The sequence below is a fragment of the Gopherus evgoodei genome, chromosome 9 (genome assembly GCF_007399415.2).
Source record: "Gopherus evgoodei ecotype Sinaloan lineage chromosome 9, rGopEvg1_v1.p, whole genome shotgun sequence".
Classification (NCBI taxonomy): Eukaryota; Metazoa; Chordata; order Testudines; family Testudinidae; genus Gopherus; species Gopherus evgoodei.
The window spans coordinates 59585654-59604950 of NC_044330.1; the positions used below are offsets into that span (position 1 = coordinate 59585654).

At 50.3% G+C, this 19297-nt stretch overlaps 2 protein-coding genes across 6 annotated transcripts in view; both read right to left on the bottom strand.

Moving 5' to 3' along the window:
* MPP1 (membrane palmitoylated protein 1) overlaps positions 1 to 9354 on the bottom strand; it is a 44536-nt gene extending 35182 nt beyond the window's left edge. Inside the window, exon 1 of one of the 5 annotated variants that reach the window (XM_030575069.1) lies at positions 8947 to 9353. In XM_030575069.1, coding sequence (XP_030430929.1) covers positions 8947 to 9048 — 102 coding nt within the window. In that variant the 5' untranslated portion in view covers positions 9049 to 9353. Of the gene's footprint in view, positions 1 to 4552; positions 4736 to 4778; positions 4846 to 8946 lie in introns of those variants that run through there. The other 4 variants (XM_030575068.1, XM_030575071.1, XM_030575072.1 and 1 more) reach the window with 4 other exon arrangements.
* A 4306-nt stretch (positions 9355 to 13660) lies between these two features.
* SMIM9 (small integral membrane protein 9) lies at positions 13661 to 17709 on the bottom strand. Its single transcript, XM_030575074.1, has 3 exons — positions 17363 to 17709; positions 15325 to 15454; positions 13661 to 13875 (listed from the first exon to the last, which is right to left on the bottom strand). Exons 1-3 carry the CDS (start codon positions 17601 to 17603, stop codon positions 13860 to 13862), a joined length of 387 nt encoding a protein of 128 aa, XP_030430934.1. The 5' UTR covers positions 17604 to 17709; the 3' UTR covers positions 13661 to 13859.
* Between the last annotated feature and the right edge of the window lie 1588 nt (positions 17710 to 19297).

A 19297-nucleotide genomic window follows, 5' to 3' on the forward strand; every position in this document is an offset into this window, starting at 1 on the left:
CCAGGCTGGGAAGACAGAGGGACAACCAGATGCTCATGGGTGGCGGGTGAACCTCCTCTTCAGGGAGACTATCCCCTGGCCTTCCCCCTTCTGCCTGAGGCACTGCCTGAGGCACTGCTGGAGCCCTGAGGGGGCACCCATGGCTGGAGGAGCCCCCGCCAGCCTCAGAGGACGGAGGGGGGCCTCAGGGTGGAGCATGGGTGAGGACATGGCCTGGGTTAGGGGAGACTTAGCCTCTCCTGGCCTATGATATCCACCGCCCATGCAGATGCTTCTGGATTCAGAGAGCAGACAGACAGCGGGAGATGAGGAAAGACACATGGTGAAATTGCCCTGGGCCACTGGAGAGAGGAGAGGAAACAGAACTGTTCTGAGTCAGAGAGCAGACATGCTGCTCCCTGTTTGCCTTCTCCAGCAGAGCTGGCAGGGACCTTTGGGAAGCAGGACAAAGTCTCACTCTGGCCCCAGCCAGAGTTCAAAGTGCCTCCAGGGGAGCAGAGTCAGCATGGCTTCCCCTCTTATCTCTCCTTGGCTTCCTCTGCATATATGATACAGCACGATTCCAGTACATCAGCAGCCCTCAAACGCCAGGCTCAGCAAAGCAGCACATTCCAGTCAGCTGAGCTCAGGCATTGTCACAAAGGTTGGGGCAGCCTAGGAACCTCTGCTCCTCCCCAGCCCTGACCTTTGCTTTCAGCTGAGGAATGGACAAAACACCCTGTCCAGGAGTTGACTGATAGCAGTGAATCAGCCACCCTGGCGGCATACTCAATACGGTCACTGGCTGGCTATGACTGACCGTCATTTATACAGGGCCTTTTACCCAGACACTCCATCAGACTGCATGGGGCGAAAGCAAACAATCTGCATTTGAATACAGCTCAGTGAAAATGTCTATGCCTAGGAACAAAGCATGCAGGCCACACTTACAGGCTGACGAACTCTATCCTGGAAAGCAGTAACTCTAAAAAAGATTTGGGGGTTGTGATGGATAATCAGCTGAATAGGCGCTCCCAATGTGACGCGGTAGCCAAAAGGGCTAATGCTAGCCTGGGATGCATCAACAGAAGAATCACAAGTAGGAGCAGGGAGGTTATTTTACCTCTGGATTTGGCCCGGGTGCAACCACTGCTGGAATCCTGTGTCCAGTTCTGGTGCCCACAATTCAAGAAGGATGTTGATCAATTGGAGAGGGATCAGAGAAGAGCTACGAGAATGATTAAAGGATGAGAAATCAAGCCATACAGTGACTTGTGGAGCTCAGTCTATATAGCTTAAAGAGAAGGTGTGACTCAAACACAGTGTATGAGTAAGGCTGCAAATCTTTCACAGAGGTCACGGAAGTCACAGATCCTGGGACTTTCTGTGACCTCCATGACTTCCAGCAGCTGACCCCAGGACCGCCCCAGCAGCTGAGGCCAGTCACACCAGCTGCTGCTCCAGCGGCCCCAGGCAACTGGTCCCAGGCACTGCCCTGGAGCAGTAGTCCGGGAGCAGCAGCGGCACTCCAGGCTGTCCCTGCCCAGAGGAGCAGCAGCGGTGGTGGAGCCTTGGGCCACCCCCCAGAAACAGCAGCGGCAGCAGGGCTCCGAGCTGCCCCCAACCCCCAGGAGCAGCAGCGTCCCCTGGAGCACTGCCATTCCCCTACCCCAAGCAGGTTAGATTTAGTTAAGGGTATTTTTAGTAAAAGTCACAGAAAGATCACGGGCTGTGACTTTTTGGTTATTGCCCACGACCTGTACATGACTTTTACTAAAAATACCCATGACTAAATCATAACCTTATCTATGAGTACCTATATGGGGGACAAATATTTAATCATGGGCTCCAGTCTAGCGGAGGAAGGTCTAACCCGATCTAATGGCTGGAAGCTGAAGCTAGACAAATTCAGGCTGGAAATAAGGGGTACATTTTTAACAATGAGGGTAATTAAACAAGAGAACAATTTATCGAGGGTTGTGGTGGATTCTCCAGCAATGCCAATTGTTCAATCAAAATGCCAATATTTCCAAAAGATCTGCACTAGAAATTATTTTGAGGAAGTTCTCTAGCCCATACTATACAGAAGGTCAGATTAGGTGATCATAATGGACCCTTCTCACCTTGGAATCGATGAAACTTTATGAACACTCAAATACAGTGGATCATTTCACTTCCCACTGAAATGCAGCCACCAGAATTACGAACTGACCGGTCAACCACACCCCTCATTTGGAACTGGGAATACGCAATCAAGCAGCAGCCGAGACAAACAAAAAAAAAAAAAAAGGCAAATATAGTACAGTGCTGTGTTAAATGTACAGTACTAAATAAATAAAGGGAAAGTTTAATAAAAGATTGACAAGGTAAGGAAACTGTTTCTGTGCTTGTTTCATTTAAATTAAGATGTTTAAGAGCAGCATTTTCCTCCTGCTGAGCAAAGTTTCAAAGCTATGTTAAGTCACTGTTCAGTTGTAAACTTTGGAAAGAACCAGAATGTTTCGTTCAGATTTACGAACAGCCTCCATTCCGAGTTGGTGCTGCTGATGAAACAGAAGCATTAAGGGATCGTGTGTAATGGCCTTACCGGGCCTGACTGGGTTAGGGGAATGTGACCATAGGGACAGTGCCACGGTCTGCTCCGTGTAAACCTCCTGCCTAGCACACACACGCAGCATTGTTGTTCCGAAGCTTTGGCCTTGTGTAGCCTGCGACCTCTCGACCCTTTGAGAGTCAGAGCGATGAGGGTCTGGCAGAGCCGGCTGCTTACGCAGGGCTCTCAAATCCCTCTGAGGGAGAGGAAACATCTGCAGGAGGGCTCAGAGTTCAGGAGCACTGCGAGGAGCCAGCTGAAGTTAAAATACAGACTGAACGCCAGCTCAGCAGAATCCAGGAAGAGAGAATGTGGGTTACTGCTGTACCTCACTGGAAATGGGATCCAGGTCAAGTCAGAGCCCAGGGACAACACAGCTCCTGAGCTCAGTGCAATAGCTGTGCAATGGGTGGCAAAGGAGGAGGCACTAGGAGCTGCTACTCTGTACAAAGTGGCCTTGATGGTGCTTAGCAAATGGGCCATGCTGCACTGGGCACGGTGATGGAAACGTGCCCTGCTAGGACCACATGTTCCAAGGAATGGGGGAGCAGTGCATGCACTCAGCCACCAAATGTACCAACCCTGCCCCCAGCATTCCATTGAGAGCAACATAGAGCACCCAGATCACCCCCAGGATCTGGACCCAAGCTCTGGAGTGTCTGAAATCCAAACCTGAATTTTGCAGTGGGCCCTCATTTCTAAAATGGGTTGAACCCAGATCCCAGGCTGGAGAGGGGAGACTCCTTGGAAAGGGCAAAGGACTCTCATCCCTCCAGGTCACACGGATCCTGGGGGAGGGGAGGTGCAAGCAGCCCCAGCTTAGCAAAGGAGGCCAAGCTCCTCCAGCCAAATGCTGCTAACCTTGCTACAGCAGGCAGGGAACACACTGGCAGGTGATCAAGCATTAACTTCACAGCAATTAGATCATTTGAACAGCCATCACCCTTGTCCAAAGATCAACCAGCATGGTATGCTTTGCTAATGCCTGGCCCCCTGAAAGGGGATAAGGGCCATCTACCTCCACTACCTGCTTCACTCTCGGTTACTTCTTCAGGTCAACTTTGAAAGACCAGGTCACCCAAGGGAAGCCCTGACTAACAAGGGCAGATATCAAGTCACCCAGCAGAAACCCAAGGGCGCTGCTGGCTCTCTGCCCACTCCAGGCTGGCACAGGGACCCAAGGAAACAGCTGTGCAGTGACAAATGAGGTCAAAAACACACAAAGGTCTAGGTCTCTCTCTAGGATTCCTCTCCAGGCAGGGATCACTGCACAGCAAGCTGCAGACAGGAGGCAGGCTCCACTGCACAAGTCTACTCCCTTCACAGCACCCTCACTGCTGCCTCATTGCAACAGGCCATGGCCACGCACAGACACCGTAGCTGTCAGTCAGCAGCCCCGTCATGCACTGGGAATTAAACTGCCATGCAGGGGATGGATGGTGTTGCTCAGGGGATGGTTAAAGTGACGCAGAGCCCTTCGCACTGAGCTCCCCAATTCAAACCCAGCCGAGACTGGAAGCTGCAGCCAGGGGTTTTTGGTGGATCCCAGTCCAGGGCCATATGACCAAGCATCCTGCAAACCAGCAATAGCATTAGCACATCAGACCATAAGATTGGCCATGCTGAGTCAGACCAAAGTTCCATCTAGCCCAGTATCCTCTCTGCCGACAGCGTCAGGTGCTTGAGACGGTGTGAACAGAAGAGGCAATCAAGTGATCCATCCCGTCATACTGTCCCAGCTTCTGGCAGCCACAGACTTGGGGACACTCAGAGCATGGGGCTGTGTCCCTGCCCATCCCAGCTACTAGCCATTGAGGGACCTATCCTCCACACATGCCCCCTTCACAGCAGCCCCAGCAGATGCCAAGGAACAAATGGACAATGGAGACAGAACTTCCCTCTTGCTGGAGCCCCCCGGCTCCGGGCTGAGGCATGCTAGCAGGGCAAGATGGCTGAGGGAAGCCTGGCCCCTGTGCTTACCCTAGTGAATAAGGAAAGGCATTCTGCCACCAGGGGCCTCCTCTTGCCTTTTGCAGGATACAAATAATCCTCCTGGGGAGCCACTCAGATCCCAGGGCTGCCAACCTGGCACCTTTCTCCATCAGCCCCTGCACACTTCAACAAGAGACACAGCCCAACAGCCACTTATCCCAGAATCCCAGCCCCCATCTGGGACAGAGGGCAAAGCCAGAACCCCAACACCAACCTCCGCTCTCTCTAGCAGAGAGCCACTGTTCCGGCCCAGTCTCACAAGCCTAGTGTGTCAACAGCACAACCCAACCAGTCTCTCCTGCCCCTCCCCAACATCCCCATGGCACTCGCTATCTGTGCACAAAGACAGCAGAACCTCCCCACACCTTACCCTGCCATCTGGCTACTGATAAGGGGTTACTTGGAGGCACAGGGCCCTTCCAAAGGGCCAGTGCTTCACAGCCATCTCCTGTGTCTGCATGTAACTGCAGCAGGAGGGCTTTGGCAGACTGGGACAGAGGGCTCCGTGGTTTCATAGGTCGAGAGGTGGAAAGAGCACCTGGCTGCAGTGTACGATCCAGTAACTAGAGAGAAAAGAGGAGGTAGCATGGAGTCAGGAGAAGCCATGGAGACCCCACCAATATGGCCATAGCAGTAAGCACAGGTGAAAGGGTTAAGCGTCAATGCACGAAGGGCCAGGGACCCTCTCCCTTCGCCACTCCCACCCACTACTAGGAGCCAGCGGGGAGCCCATTGGGACTGAATTATTATTTAAAGCACTGTCAATAAAAAAAAACACATTGCAATGAGGGCAAAACTGCCCATTTTGAACTTTTTGGAACAGAATATTTCAATTTTCCTTTTCGAAATGACTTTTCATTGCAATTTGCTTTTATTCTGAAAAATAGTACGAAATTTTAAAAGACGCAAAATTGGAATGCTTTGATTTTGTCAAAACAAAACAGTCCGATTGACTCAAAGCGATTTTTTTTCCAGAATTTCAGTTCACAAGGAATTTAGATTTTTGTTATTTTTACTTTCGATCCAGAAGAGAAGACATTTTGAAAGTGCAAAACTCCCCTTGAAATACCCAGTTTCTCCACAGCCCTACCCATCACCCAACCTCAGAATTTCTGGCCTAAGAGCTTTGACATTGGCTTAAGTGGAAGCAGGATGAGACCCTTGAATGCATTTGAGGTTGGCTCTGTTATTAGTATTTTACAAGCATTTTCTAACTGTATCTTCAAATGCCCCATGGAAAGTTTGTGATGGGTGGTGGTGGGACTTAGGGAAACATATGGCTGGAGTGAGGATGGAATGCAGAATAGGATTTTGCATTAATTTGTATTGCAACAACCCAGTCTCCTGTTCCCAGAGAGTAATCTTGACTCCAGGGTGGTTAGGCTTGCTACACAGAAGATTTCATAAACACTGTCAAAACAAAGAGAGAGAGGAACAATCCATTCACTCCATTTGACCAGAGTTTAGAGTGTGGGGCAGTTACAGAGGTCCAGACTCTCAGGTGCCTAAATACCTTTGAAGATCTGGGCTAGACAGCTTCATAAATGGGGGGAGGACTGCAGCTTTGCACTGTCAGAGATGGCTCCAAGGCTGTACGGCTAGAGACTTTTCCAACGCCTGAAGACCCTAAGGGTCTGTCTACACTTGGAACTGGAGGTGCAATTCCCAGTTTGGGGAGACATACCTGAGGCTACCCTCGATTTTCAGCACACTGGCTCCATCATAGTTTGTGCAAGTATCTCTCCGCAAACTGAGAGTTACAGCCCCAGCTCGAAGTGTAGATGCACCTTCAGATTCTAACAGAGAGCCTGTAACCAGCCACACACTTAGCATTTTCTCTATTTCTTTGAAGCGCTAGGTCTTGGTGACTAGGCAGTCTGATTCATGGGCTCAGAAATACATTGCCCCCTCCTGGCGCTGTTACGAAGGCCTGTCCCAAATGTCCTGATACACATCAGGAGACCTTTAAGAAAAAACAGAAGAGCCCTGTGCCATCCCAGCTCACTATCAGCCCTGCTGTTTATGACTTTCACTCTCCAGCCTCACATAGCTTCTTCGGATTTCACATGACCAATTGCATGTCCCTTGTGTCACTCTCTAGCTGTGGCTCCTAACGGGTGAAGGACACTCTGATGCAGAACAGGGCATAAAAAGGAAAGACTGGGGAGCAGACTCATAGTGGGGATAAACTGTCACAGCTCCACTGAAGTCTATGTGGGTGCAACAATTTACAGCTGCTATGGAGCCAGCTGTGGGATTCCAGGCTGGTGAGATGGGGGGCAGGAAATGTGAAAAGTTTCTTTGGTTTGACAGAAGGACCAAATCCCATCGTCCACACAAGATCACTCAGCTTTCCTCACGGTGCCAGATTTCAGCCACCAAAAAGTGAGAGAATCCAGAGTTCTGGATAAAAGCTCACATTTAACTCACTCATGATGGGTGGTTGTTTTTCTTTCTATTGCTTTATTGCACAACAGGGTGGGTTAAGGATAAAGTTTCAGTCTGGTCTCCAATTTCCTCTCTGCTTTTGTGAGTTTAAAAAGAGAAGCAGTCATTGCTCAACTGCACAGATTTGCAGCCTGAAAGCTGCACACACTAACAGTGCTGAGATTCCCAAGCCTTCTGGGGATAACGGGCCAGATCCTCAGGCAATGCAAATTATCAGAGCTTCCTTGACTGCACTGGAGATACCCCAATTTACACCAACTGATAAAATAGCCCTGAAGCAGGGGGGCACACTGCAGATATTTTCTTAACCAATGCCACTGCCATTCAGCCAGTGCTGTTGTGTATGAAGCCTGCCACACAATGATCATTGTCTCAGGAATAGGAATTAGGAGGCATGTGCAAGATTGGCCTGCCCCAGTTTCCCAGGGCTAAAATCCATTGCCACATCTCCTCCAGCCTGACATGTGGACCTGCTTGCCGGAGGTTGCTCAGCAGCTAAATCAGCTCATGTGACAGGCAGTTCCAGTTCAGACCAGCTACAACTTTGCAGCAAAAACAAGAAAGTCTGACACATTTTAGCTTGGAACTGCAATTTTCCTCCTTCCATTCAGCTACCCGTTCCCTACCCAGGAGCAAAATGGCAAATCCTCTTCCAAACTAGCTTCACATACCTCCCCCCACCCCCATTCCTATCCACCTAGAGAGGAGAGCCACCCATGAAATCCTGCAGCATGATGGCAACAGGGAAACAGAGCAGGACAGTTCATTACAGATGTAAGTACAGATGTCAGCTCCTCAGCTGTCCCCCAGCCCCACTCAGAGATCTAAGGACTGTGAATACCACCTCCTTCCCTCACACCCTGCTTTTGCATCTGCAGCTCTCCCTGCCCTCAGATTAGGGTTTCCTCACTGTACCCTGGGCTGGAGGCAGGGGCTCCAAAACCAATCAATGCTGCCCCCATGTCAGCCAGGGAGGTAGCATTATAGTAACACAGAGCAAGCACTCCCTCCCTGTTCTTCAGCCACAGCACCCCCCAGCTCTAACCCTGATCCCACTCACACCAGTTTTACACTGTTCTAATGCTGCTGTCTTCAAAGGAGTCACCTTGGATTCAAACCAGAGCAAACAAGAGCAAGATGAGGGCCACAATCTCTGCCAGCCCTGTGGACAGAGTGGGGTGGGGGGAAGCAAGTGAACTGGATTCCTAAACACCGAGATCCTCAGTGTTGTGAAGAGCAGCTTCACTGAAGCCAGCCTCAACCCTTTAGTGACCTCACAGAAAAGGCTACACATGCCCAAGGGCCAGAGACTAGAGTGAATAAGAACCAAGAGACTTTGCAATGAGCACCTTCCATCTGTGGATCTCGCATCAGAAGAGGGATCATTATCCCCATTTTGCAGATGTAGAAACTGAGAAATGGAGCAGTGCAAAGACTTGCCAAAATTCACACTGGGAGACCCAGACCTCTTAGCTCCCAGTGCCCCCACTTTGCCAGCTGTAGGGAGGGAAGTGAAATGTGATTGGCACTGTACCATAAATGTACATCAAACTGCTTGGCCACTAGTTAGTAGCTAATAGTGTGTTCCCGGTTAGGGGAGCCCGCAAACATAAAGTGTCCTGGGGCTATCACCCCGCACTGTATGAGACCTGGCCAGGGCCGCCCAGAGGAGGGGGGACGAGTGGGGCAATTTGTCCCAAGCCCCGGGCCCCGCAGGGGCTCCGTGAGCCCTGGCCCAGAGGCGGTCCGGGTCTTCAGCGGCATTGCGGTGGCGGGAGCCTTCAGTGCTGCCTAAGATGTGGAGCGACTGAAGGGCCCCCCCACCGCCGAAGACCCGGACTGCCGCCAGGTAAGTAAAAGCGCTGCAGCTCCCCCGCTTTGTCCCAGGCCCGGCTGCCTGCCGCTGTCCCTGCCCCGGGAAGCGCCCTTCTTACCTCGGGCTTGGGCCGGCTCTGCAGCAGGTGCTCCAGGTACAGGTCGGAGAGCGCCGTCCGCATGCTGCTCACGCTGTCGCCGCGGCTCGACTTGAGAGTCATGCCGAGCTCTCTGCTGTCACCCGAGCCGGCTCCTTTGCGCAGCGGCCGCTCCCACGCCGACTCCAGCCACCTGATCCGGTTCCCCTGGCTCCAGCAGAGCGGACCGGCTCCCCGCTGCAGCAGCGGCTCCCGAGCCGGCTCCAGCCCCCGCGCTCCCCTGCCGCCTACCGCCGGGACGTTAATTCGACCAGCGGACCAGTGCCTGTAAAGCTGCTGCGGGGGGCGGGATCTGGGGCTGGCCGGGCGGCTGCGTTCCCTGCCTGCGGGCTCGGGATCCTGCAGCCGGCCGGGCAGCGTGCGGAGCCGGCTGGGAAAGGAAGCGCCGGGCTGCAGGGAGGAGGCGGGAGCTGGCACGGTCACTCCCCTTCGCTGCCCTACAGAAGGAGTGTCCAGGCCAGGCAGGCCGCGGCCCCTGCTCCCGCTGCGGGCGGAGAGACCGATACCAAGAACTCGGAGAGAGGCGACTGGCAGGGGGCGCCCGCGCAATGGCTGCGCCCCCGCTCCCTGCGCTAGAGGAGAAGGAAAACAAACGGGCAAGAAGAGGCTAATGGGGAAGCACAGCTTCCCCCCACCCCCAAACCCCCCTTCAATCCCCACCTCTCCAACCCCAGCCTCCCTACTCCCAAACAGCCATGCACCCCGTCCAGTCCCCATCCCTCCAGCCCCCAAACCACCATGCACCCCTCCAATCCCCACCTCTCCAGCCCCAGCCCCCTCACCCCCAAACTGCCATGCACCCCCTCCAATCCCCATCCCTCCAGCCCTGTCCCCTCCAGCCCCCAAACCACCATGCACCCCTCCAATCCCCACCTCTCCAGCCCCAGTCCCCTCACCCCCAAACTGCCATGCACCCCCTCCAATCCCCATCCCTCCAGCCCTGTCCCCTCCTGCCGCCGAACAGCCACGAACCCCCCTCAAATCCCCATCCTTCCAGCCCCATCCTCACCCTCAAATTGCCCTACACCCCCTCCAATCCCCATCCTTCCAGCCCTGTCTCCCTCACCCCCAAACCGCCATGCACCTCCTCTAATCCCCATTCCCCCAGCCTCATCTCCCTCACCCCCAAACCGCCATGAACCCTCTCCAATCCCCATCCCTCCAGCCCTGTTCCCCTTCTGCCCCCGAACAGCTATCCACCCCCTCCAATCCCCATCCTTCCAGCCCCATCTTCACCCCCAGACCGGCATGCACCCCCCTCAAATCCCGTCCCTCCAGCCCTGTCTCCCTCACCCCCAAACAGCCATGCACCCCTTCTAATCCCCATCTTTCCAGCCCTGTCTCCCTCAACCCAAAACAGCTATGCACCCTCTCTAATGCCCACCCTTCCAGCCCCGTCTCCCTCATTCCACTAAACAGCCATGCACCCCCCAGGTCCCATCCACAAACCCACTGCTACTGCCCTCCTACTCCCAGACATCCCTACCCTCTCCCATCCACATCCCCCATCTATTCTTACAAAATGCACCCCAAAATCCTTCAACCTGCGTACATTCATTCATTTTCCCAATCCTCCTGCTACTGCACCCATAAATCCAACCACTGCCACCTGAATATTGCTCCTCCAAAACCCATGTGTCCCCAAGTCAGCTAGGTGCCCCCCACAAAATCCATCACCACAGCTCAGATGATATCCAACTCCCCCAAAATATCAATCTATCCATATCCCCAAATACCGCCAGTCATCTACCCCCACTCCCTCCCCCCAGGGAAGGAAGACACAAAACAGTCCCCAGCCCTGTGTGCCAGAGAAAGAAAGTAAGTGATGGGGGGATGGGAGAAAGAGGGAGCTGGGCAGGGGGGCTCCAGGCACCAGCTCGCCAAGCACGTGCTTGGGGCGGCAAGCCGTGGGGAGCACTCTGCCAGTCGCTGCAAGGGCGGCAGGCAGGCTGCCTTCGGTGGCATGCCTGCGGAGGGGCCACGGGTCCTGCAGCTCCAGCGGACCTCCCGCAGGCTGTCGCTGAATTCGCAGGACCAGGGACCTCCCGCAGGCAAGCCACCAAAGGCAGCCTGCCTGCCCTGCTTGGGGTGGCAAAATGCCTAGAGCCGCCCCTGGAGCTGGGTAAATGGGTGCTCCAGAGGGAGCTGGGAGATGAATGTACTGCGCGAGAGGGGATTAGATGGGGGCTCTGGGGCAGGGGGAGGAGGGAGAAAGAGAACAGGAAGTTACTTAGGCTGTGAGCTCCTTGGGGAAGGAACTGCCTCTGTGTTCGTACAGTGCCTAACGCAGAGTGGTCCTGGGCTAGCCGCTACCACCTGGCCCTCGGCTCACTGGCACTGAGCCCCAGGCTGTGCTGTGCTCTTTGGTGAATGACACTTGGATCTCTCTCGCTCCTTTGATGTAGAACCTCTGTGCTGGGCCTGCAGTTGGACCTGTTATGTCTTGGCATGTAGCTTGCATAGGCCAGTCTCCCACTACATGTCTGGTCAAATGGGAGGAGATAATGAGGTGAAATTAATCTAATAACCTGCCCAGAAATGTGAGGTCCCACTCCCTTGGGATATTCTTGGCTCACTCCCTGCCACACTGGAAACTTTCCACAAGCAGCAGGTATTTAGGTGCTTGCACTTCAGACATGAAGCACAGGGCCCTGGGCACGCTTGCAGAAGTGTCTAAACCCCTTGCCTGCAGCCACTGCACTCCCAGCCCAGCCCCATCATTACTTTGGGTCAAATTAAATGTTTCATTTAATTTTTGAGGGTTTTTAAACCTTTTTTAATTTGTTTTTAAATTGAAGTAAAATTCAAAATGCCATTTGTTTTGAATGGAAAAAAATCAAAACTTTTTATTCTGAAAATGTAAAAACGAGCCCTTCAATCTTTTTGGATTTTTTTTCAACAAAACAGTTGGGAAATTAGCTGCAAATTTGTGAAATTTTCTGTTGACCCGAACCTGTATTTTCTGATGGGACAAAAAAATTTAGTCTGAAAATTTTGCCCAGCACTAAATGAAAAAGCTACAGTCTCTGAAACGACAGTCACAACGGGCTTATCATTTCAACCCTCGGTCTAGGAGACCCAAACAAAACCAGCCCACTGCTCTGTACCCTCCAGGCATGTGATATGGATATGCGCGATGTATGCTCAGAGATAGGAATCAACTGTAAAACTGGAACGCAAAGTCTGAGGGTGTTGAAATTTGCCCTCCCATCCCACAGCCAGGTCCAGCTGTGAGGTCTGGATGCTGAGCCCAGCTTTCCTGAAGTCTGGAGGTATTCAGATCTGGTGTTTTGGTTCACGCTCGTCTCTAGATGCAAGATCAGCAAGCCTGTGCTTTCACCATCTCCCTGAAAGCTGATAGGGCTTTCATGCCTCTTGGGTCACATGTGTCCCCTTGCCCAATGCTTAGAGGCATTTGGTCTGGGAGAACAGGAGTTGAATGGAGAGTCAGAAGACGTAGCTTCTATTCTCAGCCCTCCACTGACCTTGTGCAAGTCATTTCCTCTCTGTTCCCCCTCCCACCCTTGTCTGTTTTGTCTACTTAGATAGCAGGAGACAACTGATACCCTGAAGAGGTTACAATGTTTGTTCAGTGTCTAGTACAAGGAGACCTTGATTTTGGCTGGGACCTCTAGCTGCTAAAAGTCCCTCATGTCACAGTGCAGCCTGCTTGGGAGAGACAAGCACCAAGACTCAGAATTGCAGCCAAGAAGGTTTTATCCCATTAAAAGGGCATCTTTTTAAAATAAATATTTTAAACAAGAATTAATCAACACTTTTGTATATAGTTTTGTGGAGCTCATGATCAGTGCCTTTGAGCCATGTGTGGCAAGAGACCCTCCCCTTTATGTAGCAGAGCCATGTCCTTACTGATGGCCAACTCTGTCAGTATACATGCCCACAGATTAAGGCATGGTATGTGGACAAGAGCAGGGTTTGAAGATCTATGTACTGGTAATGGCCCCATAGGAAGATGAGCTGATGAACCATTTTGCTCATTTAATGTGATCCCTATTAATAACAGACTATCAGAAAGTAGAAACTGAAGATCTATGGATTTATCTATACAGAGACCCTCAGGAAAATTAATCAGAATTAACTCAAGGTGTGAATTTAAAATGGATTAGTTAAATCCTATTAAACCCTGTGTGGATGCTCTTATTCAGAATTAAAATGACCTTAATTCAGTTTAGTTTAATTCCCCTCAGTGAATTAATTAACCTCAAGTGAATTAAGCTAAACTGAATTAAAGTCATTTTAATTCTGAATAAAAGCATCCACAGAGGGGCTTAATGTGATTTAACTAATCCACTTTAAATTTATTTCAGGTCAGGTCTATACTTACAACTGATGTCATCACAGGTCTCCACCCCTCTGACCAACAGAGCTAGGCTGACCTCAAGCCCAGTGTACATGCAGTTAGAATGCGTCAGTTGACATAGCTGCCCTCATATGGGGAGGTGGTGGTCTGACTCCAACTGAAAAACCCCTTCTGTCAGTGTGGGTTGTGTCTACACTGTGAGGTTATACTGGCATAGGTACAGTGATGTAGCTATGACAGTATAGTGTCCTTAGTGTAGACATACCCTCATCAGATTAGCTTTTCTGAGTGTCCCCATTTAGACAAGCCCTAAGAGTTATTTGAAAATATGAAATTCAATTTGGGTGTTGGGATAATGTTTTTCATTAAGATAAAACCACCAGTGTGAAAGGAAATAAGTAACAGCACATGCTGATCTCCTATTTGTGGAACACAAACCCTAGAACTTCCTGGGGAAGCTTCCTTCAGTGGAGCCATGTGCTCCTCGGCCCAACTGGCATCTCATCGCTGGACTGAGAGGACATAGGCACGTCTGGAAGTTCCTCTGGTCTCTTCAGTCCAAAAGAACCCTGAGAAACCAAAGCAGAAGAATGTTAAGTCACTGAAGAAAGGAAACGGGGAGAAGAGGAGGAGGCGGCAGGAAGGGGAAGGAAAATAAGGGTAATGAAAATAAGACTCAACTTGCTGTGACTACAACTTTCTCCTGCTTGATGAAATAAGGCTTCTGGCTATGGCATTTAAAAGCCAGAAAGTAGTGTGAGTTGTGGGATATGGGGACAGAGAAGAGAAGGCCTGTTTTATGTGACTAGAACCATAAATCTCTCAGATGATGGCCAGGACTTCGGTGGGGGCCACCGGTCACACCTCCTGAATGGAATAAAGAAAGACTGCTCATGAGGGGACCAAGTGCAGGGTTTCTTCACAGCAAGGCATCCAGTGCCCTGGCTCTGCAAATGCTGTTTACAAAGAAAGAAAATTAATTGTGCCCCAATCAAACCATTTTACTGGAAACATACTCCATAGAGAGTGAGGGGATGCATCAGCCATTGCTGTTCTGTGCAGGTTCTTATATCACACTCCTCCCTGTAGTAGCTGAGAACCTTCAGTAGCACATTCAACAGCGTGACTAACATCTGGCACTTGGTGTTTATTCCCTCAGCCTCTCCCCAAGGGGAGAGGTGTGCAGTCTTGTTAGGGTGGGGCAGTGTGGGGGGCGGGTGATGTATTTTATGTCAGAGAGGCAGGTCAAAGAAGTACACCTTGCACTTGGAGCAGAAGGTAGGTGGGGAAGTCTGGTTCCTGGGGGAATTTATTCCACAGTCTCAGACCGTCCCCCCTAAGAAAGCTGTCTCCTGCACAGATGAGCTTAACCCTTGTTGAGAGTTCCACTGTGCTGGAGCAGTGGTTCTCAAACTTATTTGACCTATTCTTTGTGTCTGTAGTCGTTTATGCCCCTCCTGCCACACAAGTACATATACTGGTGCCCTGTTCTGAAGGCAGAGCAGACAACAGCAATACCTGGCAAGGCAACACCACCTCCAGGTAGGGTGACCAGATGTCCTGGTTTTATAGGGGCAGTCCCAATTTTTTGGTCTTTTTCTTATATAGGCTCCTATTACCCCCCACCCCCGGCCCTATTTTTCATACTTGCTGTCTAGTCACCCTACCCCCAGCAGCAATGCAGAAGTCAGGGTGGTATGATATGGCATTGCTGCCCTGACTTCTGCGCTGCTGCTGGCAGCGGCACTGCCTTCAGAGCCAGGCACCTGGCCAGCAGTCACCGCTCACCTAAAGCTTCCCATATCCCACAGGGCGGCATGCCCCCAGTCTGAGAATCTCTGTAGAGGAATGAAGCTATCAACCACAGTCTTCATCCCAGAGCTCTAGACAAGAGGAAACTAGTCTTTTCTTCCAAGGGAAGAGTGTCTGTTTTTTATATAAACATCAGCCCTACAGTATTGGGCCACAGAGGGGGGCTGTGTAATGTGCACTGAGTGCTAGGCTATGCACACACTTACGTGATGCAACAGAGAAGGAGCATGATCCCCAAGGCAAGGGGGAAGATGTACAGAGCTGCCCGGGGGAAGGACCCACGGATATGGGTCCAGAGATCGTCCATGTAGTCTGCCAGCCAGGACCTGCGGACTCCTGCAGAGGTGACACATTCTAGTCAGCAAAAGGAGCAAGGTGATGGAGGGATAGAATAAAAAATCTGCTACAGGGATGTCCTTTGTAAAAAAAACACCTCAGGGAAAGAAGGTATGTGGCACCTGATCCTTCTGTGGGAGATCCAATAAAGTATCACACTGTCGAGTCCCTGCTGCCTCCTCACATGCCCAGCCAGTTATCTCACCCACCTTGTCTCTCCATAGCCCAGAGAGTGAGGAATGGATAGCTCTGAGGACTGGTGATGGAATATGGCACCTGACTGTGCTCCCAGTGAACTCAGTTGACCTCAGTAGGAACAGGATAGGGCCCAAGGCAATTTGCATCTCTAGGTCACTTGTTTCAATGTAAACCAGGCTGGTAGTGCCCACCTGATGGCTTGTTAGTAGCCTACATGGAACAGGCTGGTTGTCTGGTAATATAAGTAGGTTCTAACTTGGTACAGTAGAACCTACAGATATTCTCCTGACATCTGTGAAGCAACGGAGATCCAGATCCCATGTGTCTTTTCTTGGCAGACTCCTTTGTCCCAGAGCCACATGAGGGTTGGATCCTGGGCTGAACATAGATACTTGGGAGAAGGTGGGTTCTGTCTCATTAGGTTTTGGAACCTGGAAGGCAGGTTTTGGGAAAGCTGAAACTGCCTGAATAGCATTCAGAAGGACTGGAACATCTCTAAGGGCTCATCTGCCTGGGGACACTCAGGAAAGTTAATTGAAATTAACTTTTAAAGTTGATGAGTTAAACTTCATTAAAACTCTGTCATTCAGAATTAACATGGCTTTAATTTGGTTTAATTTAATTCTGTGAATTAAGCAAAATGGAATTAAGGTCACTTTAATTCTGAATGAGAGTGTCTACGCAGGAATTTAATGCAGTTTAACTCATCCACTTTAAATCCACACGTTTAGTTAATTCAGATTAACTTTCCTGAGTGTTCCCATGTAGACAGACCCCAATACTAATTGTTAAATGTTGTGGTTTTCTCAGAGTTATTTGAACAGAGACCAAAAGGACTCATTTTAGCTGATCCAAGGAGTGAGATTTTTCATAAAAGTAGATTTAGAAAAGGACCAATAAATCAGAACTTTATAATTCAGTTCCTGTTCCATTCGCCCCTTTTGATCCTACATAGTCCATAGTGTTTAACTATTAGAACTAAGAATACACTTATCTTTTCACTTGCCTAACCTTGTGACTGTCCTTTGCCATTATAAGGAACAAGAGCTCGAGGAGGAGATAAGTCTAGTGTCAGTGCCCTCGATGCACATTATTTTTAGTTTTATACAAAGCAATCCGAGAGACAACCCTGAACTCTGAGCCCTTCTTAAAAAGGAAATGGAGGGTCATTTGGTGGCAGGGTAAACAAATTACATTCTGCCCTCTTGAAATATCTACATACCCCTTTGGCACAGGACAGGACTAGCTATGATGTTTCATAACCACAATTCATGCCCCTCACCCAGTTGGCACTAATCTGCCCCCTTGGCAGCAGTTTTAGCAGAGTGACCACAAACTGAATGGATCATGATGACTGAACTCCTCTCTTGTCCCTAAAACTGGTTCCTCTTAGGTCCAAGTGTACATAGCTAGGGCCAGTGCTGTAGATGCTCTTATGGATACACTGAGAATTTATAGTTTCAGAGCTGCAAATCCGGTCCCTTTCTCCAGCACTGAACTGACTCCAAGGGAACAATAAGCCTCACATCCATCGTGTACCTCAGCCTCCAGATCCCAGACACCAGGAGGGGGGGGGGCGTTAAAAATACGTCATCTATGAGCACTACCAATGGATCTGGCAGTACCATTCTCTACTTCCAGCCCATAGAGCTGGAGGCATGAGGCCTGTCTCTACATAATGTGGCTTTAGCTGCTGCTTTTGCTACTTACGTTGGATTTCCTGGCCTGATGCTCCTCTCTCTCCCACAGCAAAGGGGTAAACTTTCCCCTTCTCCTGCCAAGTCAGAAGTCTTCCTGGGACTGGTTTCTGGGCTCCCCGCTCTCTGATCCTGAAGAGGTGCCTGGGTGGATGGGAGATGACCTCAGGCTTGGAGGTGGACTGGTAGCAGGAGGCAGAGGCAATCAGCTGGACTAGCAGAAGAAACACAGCCTTGTGCAACAGCAGTGCCATGGCTTCTTCCTGCCAGGGGACTTCTCACGGGGCTGGATTCTCCTCACCTGGTTCCACCTGGCCTCTCACACGCTTGCCGGGCCCTACTCTTGATCTTTAGGCATTCTTTGACCACAAGAAGACTGAAAAGTGTAAACAGGTTGGGGTTTTGTTATTCTGAGAAAAGACTTGTCAATTATTAAGGAGAAAATTTCCCAAATCCATTCCCCTTATTACAGCAGAAAAACATATGAGCCCAACATGCTGGTGAGTAACTGTTCACACAGCGCCTGATCCAAAGCCGAGTGATGTCAGTGGGAACCTTTCCACTGATTTCAGTGGCCTTTGGAACAAGCCCAAATAATGCACAACTGTGCCTATAGTGCCTGTTTGGATGCGCTCATACAGGCTTAAGTGGGTGCAAATTGCAGCCCACCTTTGAAAGTAGTCCCTTAATTCTCTACTCCCTGGCTAGCCAGTCAGACGGGCTCTTAAGTGTATTCTTGCTAGAAAGAGCATCTCACTAAGATAGATTCTGAATTTATTAATAAGAGGCAAGGCCTGAGCTATAAAGCTGGGATTCCAACATCCCCACTGTTTGGGAAAGTCTGGATCCAGGATTTGGATGTCTACAGAATGATCCATGGACTCACACTTTGTCGTCTGATTGCAGGCATGGCTAGGAACTGTGCTGTTATGAGCACTTCTAAAGACTTTCTTGTGCATCCCTAGGGGAAGAAGGGCTGTTTGGATTCATGCTTTCCTTATCCTAATAGTGCATGAGGCAGGCTCATAACAATGAAACTACTGCTGTGGGAGCTTATAAATGCAGAGAGCAAACTACAATCCTGCAACTAACCATGGTATAAACAGGGAAGAGGAGAATTACTCTGAAATATGAAGAGAACCATTAAGATCATAGCTGAGATAGAAAGAACCTATTGAATTAGCCAGTCCACACCCCTGCCAGAGGCAAGTGGAGTCCCCCAACAGAGAATATATCTGATATTAAATTGACACTGCATCTGAGCATTACAAATATTGCTGGGAGACACAAGTTGCCAGACAACAGCAGAGTATCCTCCTTACCCTGTCCCCCACAAGCTGCAGATGCTGCATGGAAGATACAAGAGACAATGACTTATCAGATATCTGACACTCATGAGGGCATTAAATACGTTCAGACAGCATGGGAGATCTTCAGTGTAATTAACAGCTCCCTGATTCAGCTCATACAAGGAGAAGGCTAATCCTATGGTTAAAGTACTGGGCTGGGTTCAATTCCTGGCTCTGCCATAGACTTGGATAGGTCACTTTGTCTCTTTCTGCCATGGTTCCCCACCCCCTGTGAAGTGGAGATAATAGCACTGCCCCACCTGATGGAGGTTTTGTGAGAATGAATACTTGGGAGGGGCTCAGATGGGGCTTGTAAGTACCTGGATACATGTAATAATAATAATCCTGAGCTCTTCTATAGTGTTTTTCAGATGTACTCTACACAGGAGGGCAATGCCATGATCCCCATTTTACAGAAAAGGAAACTGAGGCACAGAGCAGGGAAGTGACTTGCCTAAGGTAGGTGGGAATTGACCCCAGCTCCTATTCACTAAGCCCCCCTCCTCTCCTTCTGGGTTGTTTCCCATTTTTGGGTCTGGTTCTGTATTTTGTGAAAACATAAGACTAGCCATATTGGGTCAGACCAATGGTCCACTAAC

What these genes read in the sequence shown, in the direction of transcription:
- SMIM9 (XM_030575074.1), bottom strand. Translation starts at nt 17,603, where the DNA reads ATGGCACTGCTGTTGCACAAGGCTGTGTTTCTTCTGCTAGTCCAGCTG. An exon ending in ATCAGGCCAGGAAATCCAAC is followed by an intron (nt 15,455 to 17,362) that starts GTAAGTAGCAAA and finishes TCACCTCTGCAG; the next exon opens with GAGTCCGCAGGTCCTGGCTG.